The 13332-nt window shown below is 41.0% G+C and overlaps 1 protein-coding gene across 7 annotated transcripts in view; it reads right to left on the reverse strand.

The window, feature by feature from the left end:
- Positions 1 to 5424: 5424 nt before the first annotated feature.
- Thoc5 (THO complex subunit 5) overlaps positions 5425 to 13332 on the reverse strand; it is a 43837-nt gene continuing 35929 nt past the window's right edge. For 4 of the 7 annotated variants that reach the window (XM_078039694.1, XM_078039688.1, XM_078039693.1 and 1 more), the window contains 2 exons: positions 11116 to 11270; positions 5425 to 10679 (listed from right to left, as the gene is read on the reverse strand). In XM_078039694.1, the coding sequence (XP_077895820.1) occupies positions 11207 to 11270 (64 nt within the window). In that variant the 3' untranslated portion in view covers positions 5425 to 10679; positions 11116 to 11206. Of the gene's footprint in view, positions 10680 to 11090; positions 11271 to 13332 lie in introns of those variants that run through there. The other 3 variants (XM_078039691.1, XM_078039690.1, XM_078039689.1) reach the window with 3 other exon arrangements.

Below are 13332 nucleotides of genomic sequence, written 5' to 3' on the forward strand. Positions count from 1 at the left end.
AAATGCCACTTTAGAAGTGATTTTGATTTGCTTTTGCTCCAAGTTACCAAACATGCTCAAGCACTCCACAAAAACCTAAGCATTAATTAAAAAAAATTTTTTGTAGTTGTAAATGGACAGAATGCCTTAAATATTTTTTGAGAATTTTTAATATTTATTTTTTAGTTCTCGGCGGACACAACATCGTTGTTTGTATGTGGTGCTGAGGATCGAACCCGGGCCGCATGCATGCCAGTCGAGCGCACTACCGCTTGAGCCACATCCCCAGCCCAGAATGCCTTAATTTTACTTGCTTATTTTTATGTGGTGCTAAGGATCAAACCTAGTGGCTCACGTGCTAGGCCAGTGCTCTGCCACTGAGCTACAGCCCCAGCCCCTAAGCATCAATTTTTTGAGCAGCTCTGTCCTAGAGAAATCAAACAGACCTCCTTAGGTCCTAGAACACAGCTATAGCATCTGAATATCAAGCTGGTAACCTGGAACCCAGGAAATATCTTCACGTGTCTTATCTGAAAAATGTTACAGTTGCCTGAGTACCTCCAATTGCTTAAAATAACAAGTTATCATTTTTTGAGATAATCATGTTTTTACATAAATTCTCTCTAATCCACATGGGCAGTTTCCAAGGTAGATGTTCTTTAATTTTTTTAGTTGTCAATGGGCTTTTATTTTGTTTATTTATATGTGGCTCTCAGAATCAAACCCAGTGCCTCACACATGCTAGGCAAGCACTCTGCTACTGAGCCACAACCTCAGCCCCTCCAAGGTAATATTTTGATGCCTATTATAAAAGTAAGAAAACAGGTGAGGTGGTTTGCCCAATGCTTGTAAGTGGAGCCAGGATTTGAACACAAACTCTCCCAGTTTGCCTGGGATAGAGCAGTTTTCTAGGACATACAATTTTTAATGCTAAATCCAGGAATGTCTTAGACAAATGGGGATGAGTCTTCCCACCCCAATGTTTGGGCAACCACTTCAGCACATTTCAAAATATTGCCGGTGACAAAACCTGACGTCTGGATTCAAGAGCTGCAGGGAAGTCAGTGGGTCACCATCTTGGTTCTTGGCTCTGTTTATCTCAATGTTGGCTTCTGTGATAGGCATCTTCTAAAATAGCTCCAGTGATCCCCATCTCGTGGTATTCATGCTCTTGTCATCCTCTCCCATCAAATATGACTTGCCTCTAATGGTGAGACCGTATCAAAGGATGGGATGTCATTTCTGAGAGTAGGTTACAAAAGCATTCTGGCTTTTTTTTTTTATAGAATTTTTTTTTAAATATATTTTTAGTTGTTGATGGACTTTATTGTCTTTATTTTTATGTGTTGCTGAGGATCGAACCCAGTGCCTCATGCATGCTAGGTGAGCACACTACTACTGAGCCACAACCCCAGCCCGCATTCTGGCTTGTTTTTGTCTTTTTTTTGGAACTGGGGGTCAAACCCAGGGCTTTGTGAATGCAAGGCAGACGCTTTGCCACTGAACTACATCCCAGCCCTCTGGTTTGTTTTGAAGGCTTTTTCATTTGATCCTTCTGAAATCAGCTTCCTTGTTGTGAGCTGCTCCAAGGAGCTCCACATGGCAAGGAATTGAAAGAAGTCTTGGCCAAAAGTCAGTGAGGACCTGAAGGTCTCTGTCCAACAAGGAACTAAATTCTACTAGAAACCATGTGAAGCCAAGTTCAGTGGTATATACCTGTAATTCTAGTGGTTTGGGAGGCTCAGGCAGGAGGGTTGTGAGTTCAAAGCCAGCTTCAGCAATTTAGCGAGGAACTAAGTAACTTAGTGAGAACCTGTCTTTAAATACAGAAAAAGGGGGCTGCGATTATAGCTCAGTGGTAGAGTGCTTGCCTAGCATGTGTGAGGCACTGTGTTCAGCACTATGTAAAAATAAATAAAGTTAAAAAATATATATTCATTCCAGAGAGACAGAGTGGGTTGTTAGGGCAGACCATTTAGAAATCTATACTAATAAGCCACTATGGTACATGCCTGTAATTCCAGCGGCTCAGGAGAATGGCAAATTCAAAGTCAGCGTCAGCAACTTAATGAGGTGCTGAGCAACTCAGTGAGACCCTGTCTCTAAATAAAATATAGAGTAGGGTGGGGGATGTGGCTCAGTGGTAAAATGCCCCTAAGTTTAATCCCCAATACCCCCCCCCCAAAAAAAGTAGTAGTCTATACTGATAAACAAAGTGTAAGAGTAGAAAAAGGATAATTTCAGGCATACAAATTCTCAAAAATTTGCTTCCTATAAATTACTTGGGGACGTGCTCCAACAAAAAAACATAAATCATAGGCTGGGAATGTAGCTTTGTAGTAGTAGAGTGCTTCCCTAGCAGGTGTGATGCCCTGCATTCAATATCCAGAACTATGAAAAAAACCCAAAAAGCAAAAACCAAAAACAACAACAAAAAAACAAAGACCCACATACCAAGAAACAGAATCTCTAGCAATACAGAAAACAAGGACAGCAGTCTGGGAATGTAGCTCAGTAGTAAACTGCTTGCTTAGCATGCATGAGGCCCTGGGCTTGATCCACGGCTATACAGACACACAGACTACAACCAAGAAGAGAGAGGTAGAGTCGGACTCTCTGACTCTCTGGAATAATAACAAAGAAGTGTTAAAGGACAAGAACTGTGCAGTTCCTATCTATCCAGACTAGGATGGGTGTATAGGAAGAAGGAGAGTTCCAAGGGGAAAAAAATTGAACTGATAAATTATTTGACTTGATTGACTAGGTGCAAAGTTGAATTGAAAGCCTTTCACTGAAGCTTTTGGAGATTTTAGGAAGATTTAGTCAAGTTCAAAAACAAAACAGACAATAAAAGCAAGGCAATTATCAACTTCAGGACAATCAAAAAGCCATGTATAAAAGGAATTATAATTATGATACACTAGCCAATTTAAAGATCACAACTTTTACATAATACATCATGAAAGCAATTAATTTGGATTAAACAAAATTACGATAAATATATAAGAAGTAGGAGTGAAGAAGAAGGGGTGTAAGTGATTGATCAAAGATATTTCTATGTGAGTCCTTGAGTTTAATCCCCCAACACCACCACCATGACAACAAATCACTCATCTCTCCTAATAGAAAGTTTAGGGGAAAAGGTCAAAATTAATAAATCAAAGAAAGGATGCAGAACCAGGCACAGTGGTGCTGCCTGTAATCCCAGCTACTAGGGAGGCTGAGGCAAGAAGATCCTAAGTGTAAGGTCAGCCTGGGCAACTTTGCAAAACCCTTTCTCAAAATAAAAAAGGTCTGAGGGTATAGCCCAATGGTAAAGGATTTGCCTTTACATGTGCAATGCCCTAGGTTCAATCCCCAGTACTGGGGGAAAACAAACAAACAAACTAGGAATAAATTTTTTTAAAGTGTTTGTTTTTTTAGTTGTTGATGGTCCTTTATTTTATTCATTTATTTATACACAATGCTGAGAATTGAACCCAGTGCCTCACACATGGAAGGCAAGTGCTCTACCACTGAGCCACAACCCCAGCCCCAAAACTAGGAATAAATTTAACAAAGAAGGCAAAAGACTCCTTGTTTTCAGTTTTATTCAGAGACATTAAAGAATTTTAAAAAATTAGGGTGCAGTGATACAAACCTGTAATCCCAGTGACTCAGGAGACTGAGGCATGATAAAAAGGACTGGGGATGAAGTTCAGTGGTAAAGACCCCTAGGTTCAATTCCCAGTACAAAAAAGGAAAATAGATAGATAAACAGACAGATAGATAGATAGATAGATAGATAGATAGATAAGTAAATAAAAAGACATCCATATTTATGGGTTGGAAGACTTCATAGTGTTTAGATGGCAATACTGCTGAAGGTGATTTGCGTATTTACTGTAACCCCTAACAAAATTCCCATGGCTTTTTTCCTCCAATAATGGAAAAGCTCATTTTCAAATTTATATGGAAATTACCAAACTTACCAGTTACCCCGAATTACCAAAACAAAGTGAAAAAGAATAACACAATTGGAACAACCATACTTACTAATTTTACTTTCCTAAAATATACTACAAATCCACAGTAATCAAAACATTGTGGTACTGACATAAGGATAGACATATAGACCAAAGGAATAGAACTGGGAGTCCAGAGATAAACCTATTCATCTGTAGTCAATTGAACCTAGGAGCACTTTACAACTGAGCTACATCCCTGGCATCTTTTTTTTTTTTTTTTTTTTTTTAATTTTGAGACAGGGTCTCATTAAATTGCTTAGGGCCTCACAAAGTTGCTGAGGCTGACCTTAAACTTATGATCCTGCTGAGATCATAGACATGTGCAATTAATTTCTGACAAGGGTGCCTAGACAATTTGATGGGGGAAAGAATAGTCTCACTTCATCAGATGATGCTGAGACAACTGGATATTCATATACATAAAATGAAGTTGGCCCCCTACCTCACACCATATAAAAAGTTAACTTTTAATTAATTTCTTTTATTTATATGTGACAGTGGAATGCATTACAATTCCTATTACACATATAGAGCACAATTTTTCATATCTCTGGATGTATACAAAGTATATTCACAAGAATTTGTGTCTTCATACATGTACTTTGGATAATAATGTCCACCACATTCCATCATTTCTAACCCCATGCCCCCTCCCTTTCCTCCCATTCCTCTGCCCTATCTAGATTTTGTCTATTCCTCCCATGCTCCCCCTCCCTACTCCACTATGAGTCAGCATCCTTACATCTGAGAAAACATTCAGCATTTGGTTTTTTGGGATTGGCTAAATTCACTTAGCATTATCTTCTCAAACTCCATCCATTTACACAATGGAATATTACTCAGCAATAAAATAGTTAACTCTTGATGGATCAATAAGGGGGCAATCAAAACAGAGCAGGTAGGAAGAGCATGAGAAGAAGATTACCATTAAATAGGGATGAGAGGTGCGTGGGAATGGGAGAGAGAAGGGGAATTGCATGGAAGATGGTAGGAGACCCTCACGGTTATGCAAAATTACATATAAGATGGTGTGAGGGGGAAGATAAAAGAGAGAGAAACGTGTCACAGTAGATTGGGTAGAAAGAGGTGATGGCAGGGGAGGGGAGGGGAGGGGGGATAGGAAGGGCAGCAGAATACAATAGACACTAGTATGGCTCTATGTATAAACGTGGCTGTATAACCAATGTGATCCTGCAATCTGTACAGGTGGAAAAATAAGATTATGTACCCCATTTGAATCAAATGTATGATATGTCAAGATCATTGTAATGTTGTGAGCAGCTAATAAAAAAATTAAAAAAAAAAGAATTACAACCATAACTGGGCATGGTGGCACATACCAATCTCAACAAGTCAGGAGGCTAAGGCAGGATGATCATAAATTTGAGGCTAGCCTGGATATGGCACCAGAAGCATGAGCAACAGATTAGAAAATTGATACACTGAGCTTCATGAAAAGTTTTAGATTTTGTGTACCAAAAAACTTTGCTAAGAGAGTGAAAAGGAGAATGAGAGCATAACTCAATGGTAGAGAGCTTGGCTAGTATGCTGGAGGCCCACTTTGATCCCCCTCTGCAAAACATTTAAAAAATAAAAATGAAGACCTACAGAATAGAAGAAAACATTCAAAAGTCATATACCTGATAAGGGCCTAGTATCTAGATTATTTAAAGAGTTTAATCCAAAAACAGGCAAAGGATTTATGATGGCCATTTTATCTTATTAATCTCCTAACAGACTAAATTGTCACTGAGTAGTTCACTTCAGAATGATTAATTTTATGTTATGTGAATTTCACCTCAATATGTTATTTTGAAACATTTTTTTTTTTAAATTTTCTCTTTAGTTGTAGGTGGACATAATATCTTTATTTCATTTTGTGTGGTGCTGAGGATCAAACATAGCGTCTCCTGTGCACTACCCGAGCGGTCTACTACTGAGCCACAATCCCAGCCCCTGAAACTTTTTTATTGTGGCAAAATACACATAACAAAATTTACCATGAGTGACAACATTTAGTACATACACCATGTTGTGCGACCATCACTTTTTGTTCCAAAATATTTTTGTCATTTTCTCAAAAAGAAAACCCAGTACCCATTAGCACTCAGTCATTCCCTGTTTTCCTCTCCTCCCGTCCCTTGCAGTCTCTAATCAGTTCACTTTCTGTCTCTATGCCTTTGCCTATTCTGGACATTTCAGAGAAATGAGATCATCATATGATCCTTTTTGTTTGTCTGCTTATTTTGTCTATTTCCTTCTTCTACCAAGAAAATATGGGAGGAGGGAGGTATTTTTGTTGTTGATATGACTTTTGCAAAACAATAGTCAAATATAAATGTCAGCTTTATGTAGTACATGAATGATTATAAAAAAATAATAAAAAGGATGTGGAGGATGTGGAGTGGTAAAGCACCCTTGGTTTCTATCCCCAGTAATAAAAAACACAAAGAAAAAAAAGAAAAAGAAATACTTATTGATTTCTTTGTACACCAACCTGTGTAAAGCCTGAGAGCTCTAGAGGTAAACAAAACCCAAGTGGGGTTTCTGCCCGTTCTGAAGCCTACAATCTAATGGGAAAACAAATATTAAATAGTAGTACAGCTGGGTGAGGTGGCACATGCCTGTAATCCCTGAGGCAGAAGGATCGAGAGTTCAAAGTCAGCCTTAGCAATGGCGAGGTGCTAGGCAACTCAGAGAGACCCTGTCTCTCAAAAAAATACAACACAGTCCAAGTCCCATTTTTCTTTCTTTTTAACATGCTCTATACTATAGAAATTGTATTCATCTAAATAAATCGCTTGAATTTAAAGTTGGAAAAAAAATAAAAAAATAAAAAAGGAGAGGTTTAAATTTTCAGATTTAATGCCCCCTGAGCCCCAGGGAATGTTAAGAATACAATATCATAATCTGAAATTATTTTAGAATTTCCTTCATATCACCAAAAAATGAAGGTCACTAGAAGTTTGGAAATTTTCTCTCCTCATTTTTTTTAAATATACCTCTAAAATGAAAACTTTATCTTTACAAAAAATTCTTCAAAGTGGCTGCTATTATTTTAAATCATCATTGGTAAAATTATACAATTAGAAAAATATATCTTAGGGTTAAAATTTGAATACGTGTAAAAACAATAGATTTAAAGTGAGACAAAATCATGGAAAGATAACTACTTCTCAAAATAAATAATTTTTATTTTCAAATTAAAAAAAAATAAAACACAGGGCTGGGGATGTGGCTCAGTGGCTGAGTTCAATCCCTGGTACCAAAAAGAAGAAGAAGAAAAAAAGAGCACACAAATTATTATGTAATTAAATGTGTTGTTTTATTCTAGGACCTCTGTGGATTTTTGCTCCTAGCCTCTATCTCCTTTTTTCTAATTATCCTTTTGTTTTCTATTTGGGAAACCACACCTCCTCACTCTCAGGCCATGTAGTAGACTAAATAATGGTCCCCTAAGGACATCCAGGTTGTAATTTCCTTTTTTTTTTTTTGAGAGAATTTTTTTTTTAGTATTTATTTTTTAGTTCTCGGCGGACACAACATCTTTGTTTGTATGTGGTGCTGAGGATTGAACCCGGTCCGCACACATGCCATGCGAGCGCGCTACCGCTTGAGCCACATCCCCAGCCCCCAGGTTGTAATTTCCAAAACCTATGTGCATGTTATCACATAAGGTATATGGGACTTTGCAGAAATGATTAGGTTAAGGGTCTCAAGATGTGGAGATGATCCTGGATTATCTGGGGAGACCCAGTGCCATCCAAAGGGTCTTTGTAAGAGAAGGGCTGGAGGATCAGCCAAAGGAGGTGATATGCTAATGGATGCCCAGATTAGAGTGACGTACTTCACAGATGAAGCAAAAAGCTACAAGCCAAGAAGGCCTATAAAAGCTGGAAAAGCAGAAAACAGATTCATCCCTAGAGCCTACAGAAGGAACCAGATTTTTACTGTAGTCCAATGAATCTAATTTTGGACATATGTGTTCCAGAATTTGAAGAGAATAAAGTCTGTTATCTCACCAAGTTTGAGGTATTTTGTTACAGTATCCATATGACCCTAATATAGGCCATGTGCTGGCAAGGAGGGACCAAAGCTTCCAGAGTCGGAATCCCTTGGCAGAGGAAGGAAGTATCCAGTGCGAAAGGCCTTCCTCATCCAAGAGGCCCCTTCTCTAGGTTGAAACCTGGAGGGCAGGGATGAGTCTCTCCTGTCTGCTGAGCAATCCTAAACACTGGTTATGGTACCAAGAGTTGATACTACCTACCTGTGAGAAAGGTTTTGTGGCTACTTCCAGTTGCAGGGGAGGACCCCCAAGGCTTAAAGTGAGTCAAATAACCAGGGTTACGCAGCTGCTCAGGTTGGAATGAGGACCTAAATGAGTCAGTTGGACACCAAGCTGTTAGCTCCTGACGGCTGTGTTACTCTGGGTGTATTGAAATGTACATCTGTTGCTGAAATGAATATATGGCCCAGCAAGTGTGCCAGCCTGGATGGACACTGAGCCTGAAGTAAAGAGGGGCTATAGTTTGGAATGTGCCCCAGCAGGGGAACTACAGAAATGTCATGGACAATTTCAACTGAGTAGATTCTAGGTGCTCCCTTCCCTTTAGGCCCCTTTCCTCAATCTGCCCACCCTTGTCATGAATGGCTCAATTGAGTAGTTCAAAGGGGTCTTTGTCCTGGATTTCTCATTTGCTTTAAAACCCTTCTTAGCAGGGTACAATGGCTTACACTTGTAATCCCAGCCACTCAGGAGGCTAAGGCAGGAGGATCTTGAGTTCAAAGCCAACCTCAGCAAAAGTGAGACCCTGTCTCTAAATAAAATATAGTGTAGGGCTGGGGATGTGGCTCAGTGGTCAAGTGCCCCCGAGTTCAATCCCAGATACACACACACAAAAGAAGTACTTCTTAAAGCCAAGGGATTCTTTTGTTCAGCCTGCTTCTTTTAAAAGAGAAAAATCTCCTTGGGAGGGTGACAGGCTGCAATGAGCCCTGCTTAGGAAAAAGAGCCTCCTCCTAGTCCCCACAAGTCCCTATTTCCTTTGGAGGCAAGCTTTTGTGCTGAGTCAGACTGGCTGTCTTCCAGCCAAGAACAGAAGTGGAAGCTGCAATGCAGGAGCCAGTAAAGAAACTATTTTTAGGTTCCATTTTAATCGTATTCAGCACAGGCAGTGAGATACAAGGACTGAAGGTGGCCAGACCAAGAGGATGCCTACAGGGACAAAGTCCCAGGTAAGTAGGTCAGGAAAAAGACAAGATTTTGCTATGGGGAAGGAAAGAAGTGCCTAGAGGCTCGAGACAAAATTGGGATATTCCCAGTAAAACCTTCTCCTTTCGGGGCTGGGGCTGTAGCTCAGTGATAGGATGCTCGCCTCACACGTGTGGGACACTGGATTTGATCCTCAGCACTACATAAAAATAAAGGTATTGTGTCCATCTATAACTAAAACATTCAAAAAAAAATTCCTTTTACAACAATAAACAAACTTTGGTCTCCATTATAAACACATTCGGTAAAAGTGGATTTATTGACTGTTTCTCCTGCCTGCTAAACTGATCACTGAGCATCCCAGGATTAAGATTTTCTGAGGGAGAGGCCTATCACTGAGCTCCTAAGACAGGAGACCAGGTGCAAAAGACAGAAGAGGGGAGCTGCTCAGAGAATTGAATAAGGGAAAAATAAGGGAGGAAAGTACAGCGCCTTCCAAAAAAAGACTAGGGCACACTGCACCTGGGGAGCTTGTTAAAAATATCCTTCCTTGGCCCATCTCAGGTCAACTGAGTCAGAATAGTGGGAGTGGAGCTTGGAATGTGCACTTCGGTTCATTTCCCAGGATAGGTGATGCAGGTGCAGTTTGAGGGCCTTTGGGCAGGAAAGCACCTGTGTTGGGTACTCAAAGGAATTATGACAGGCCAAGGTGAAGGAGAGGCTCAGGTAGTGGTGGTCATTTGGTGGCTACTTAAGGTACTGTTTTCCTCTCTGGCTGGGCTCCAGTTTCCATATATAAAACAAAGGGCCCTAATAGGCCTTTCCTGTATTGATTTTTTTTGGGGGTGGGTGGAGGGCAGATATAATTTTTCTGACAAAACTCTCCAAGAATACTCTGTGTCATCCTTCACTTTGTCTTCTGATGGAGGATCACGAAGGAGGTAAGCTTAGAAACATTTTCCGAGGACTTCTCCTAATCCCAAGAATCAAATCATTATCTAGGGGGACATTTATCATGTTATTTACAAGAAGATTCTCCACAAATGTCATCTGGACTCATTTTGCCATTGTCTCACTGGCCAGCAACTCTGCACATGATTCTCTAACATCACTCTCACTGACTTCAGGAAATCTTGCAAGATTTAGAATTATGTTGTATGATGTATTTGTCTTCTATTTATACTGCACTGTCAAATATTTATTTTTTTTTCATTATTTATTTTTTAGGTGTAGATGGACACAACACAATGCCTTTATTTTTATGTGGTGCTGAGGATTGAACCCAGGTCCCGGCTGTCTAGGCGAGTGCTCTACCACTGAGCCATAATCCCAGCCCCTGCACTGTCAAATATTTAAAGTACCCATCAGAGAGAATCCAGTCATCATGGATAATGAAAGTAGTAGTGAAGAGCTGGAGCAGGAGGAACAGGAGCTTGTGCTCGTTGGCTCTGACTTTGGCTTCTCCACCTAACAGCTGAGACCTAGGAAAATAAATATGAAGATAAGAAACACTCTGCCCCAAGCCAGGCGCAGTGACACATGCCTATAATCCCAGCAGCTCAGGCAGCTGAGACAAGAGGACTGCAAGTTCAACGACAGCCTCAGCAATGGCGAGGCCTTAAGCAACTCAGTGAGACCCTGTCTCTAAATAAAATACAAAATAGGGCTGGGGATGTGGCTCAGTGGTTGAGTGCCCCTGAGTTCAATCCTTGGGACCCCCCTCCCTGCAAAAAGTTATGCGCATACTAGAAGATGGCATCTCCTTACAGAATCAGAATCTCTTGTTTGCTTTTCTTGGCCACCTTTTAAAACGCTCTTTCACACTGTATCATGGCTCCCAGCTGCCCTCAAATCATAAAAACACCTCCTTAAGGAGGCACAAACAAAGGCTGTTTGGTCAGGTGACACTTTAATAACCTTGTATCTCCAGAAACTATCAAGAGCCACATGTGGCCAAAGCAGAAAGCAGAGGCCTAATACTCTGGGCAGCAACAGGCAGAGTAGCAGGTCAGCGATGGCTGAAGAATCCTTGAGGATGGTTATATTTAAATGGCTTCATCCTGCTTGGACCCCTAGAGAAACAGGAGAAGGAAAAGCAGTTAATACCATGCCTCCCAGACTGATAAGTTACAGTTCACTCACAGAGGGAATATCATGTAGCTGTTAGAAAAAAAGAAAGGGGGACAGAGATATATGACACAGGACATTGTGAGAAAAACAGACTGTAATACAATAAGGTGTGACACTATTTTTGTAAAAAGTCCCTATGTGCTTGCAAATGTGTAAACAAAACCTGGAAGGGCCCTCAAGAAGATGGGCACTGAGGGGACAGGGATTGGGCACCCTCACTTTTTAGATTATCATTGTTTTTTTTTTTTTTTTTTTTTAGAGAGAGAGAGAGAGAGAGAGAATTTTTTTTTAATATTTATTTTTTAGTTTTCGGCGGACACAACATCTATGTATGTGGTGCTGAGGATCGAACCTGGGCCACACGCATGCCAGGTGAGTGCGCTACCGCTTGAGCCACATCCCCAACCCGATTATTATTGTTTATATATATATATATAAAATAACAAACATGCTTTGTTTCTATAATTTACATCATGTAAAGAAAAAAATTAAATATTCCTTGTAGGGAGATTCCCATGCAAGCAAGAGTCTGGGACTAAAAAGAATCTGCACTACCGCGTTCGGTGGCGCACACCTGTAATCCCAGCAGCCTGGGAGGCTGAGGCAGGAAGATCACGAGTTCAAAGCCAGCCTCAGCAAAAATGAGGCCCTAAGCAACTCAGTAAGATCCTGTCTCTAAATAAAATACAAAACAGGGCAGGGGATGTGGCTCAGCAGTTGAGTGCCCCTGAGTTCAATCCCTGGTACCAAAAAAAGATCTGCACTATCTGCCAAGAGCTATGGGTTTATACTTACTACCTCTTAGGTGCCACTTCTATCACTGTACAAATTTTACAGATGAAAAAACAGGTTCGGGGGGGGGGGGGGTTAAATTATCTGCTAACACTGTATGGCCAGGAAGAAACAGAGCCAAAATTTGATAACAGGTCTGATGCCAAGCCTGTTTGCCCCAGGAAGGCTGAGAGTCATGGCTGGGCAGGGCAGGACCTGAATCCAAAGCCTTGATCCTGTGAAACATAGGTGCTTCAGCTGTAATTCCGGGTGCCCTAACAAAACTTCACATGGGGCCTCTTCCTCACAACTCCACAAGCAGTGGATGTCCAGCAATAAAAGACTCCTTCCCCATTTCTGTCTATGATTGAAATTCAATGGTAACCAAAGTGATGTCCTGCGTCTTGTTTGTGTGCATGTGCGTGTACGAATGTGTGGCAGGGATTATAAAGAGGGGAGAAAGATTTTTATTCCACCACCAGTGGCTGAGGGTGTACTCAGCTTGCAGTGCTTGGCACTTGCCACACTCCATCTCATTTAATTTCATCCTCCCAGTAACACCTGAGGCAGGTGCTGTTACAGATGAAGAAACTAAAGCTCAGAGGGGTTAAGCATAAGCTTAGCCTAATCACACAGTCAGAAGCTGGAATTTGAACTTTCCAGAGCCTCTTTCTGGCACTGGAGTCCTGGCTCACATCTATGAGATCACTTGTCTCCCAACACTATAAGAGCACAGAGTCACCAGGTTTAGGTACAGTGCTGATAGAGAAGCCTTAGCCTGGCAGTCCCTGGCCACGGGCTAAGTTGCATCTTAGGTCTCCTGCTGCTCACACCAGCACTCTGAACTTGGTCCCTTGGTTCAGTCCCAATCCCAGTGATCATCTGGACTCTGGGCCAAAAGCTTCACATCTCCCATCTGCCAGTCATGGAGTTAATTAGATCTGAGTCTCAAAGCAGCACCTTTCCACAGTGTAGACAGAGGAGTTAACACTTCAGGAAATGGGTCTTTTGGGAGAGATCTGAGAAGAGGAAATAAGCACAGGGCATATAGGGGCTCCTACCCTGGAAATGTGCTACAGTGAGCTGGGAGGGTAGGAAGAGCTGAGGTCTCACACTGACCCACAAGGGATAGCAGATCCTAGAAGATTCTACAAGAGTCACCAGCTTTGCCTCCCTGCTGCCACATGGGAGTTTATTATTAGTTAACACAATAAACCAACCCAGTGGAGGTGC

This window comes from Ictidomys tridecemlineatus, chromosome 2, assembly GCF_052094955.1.
Source record: "Ictidomys tridecemlineatus isolate mIctTri1 chromosome 2, mIctTri1.hap1, whole genome shotgun sequence".
NCBI lineage: Eukaryota > Metazoa > Chordata > Mammalia > Rodentia > Sciuridae > Ictidomys > Ictidomys tridecemlineatus.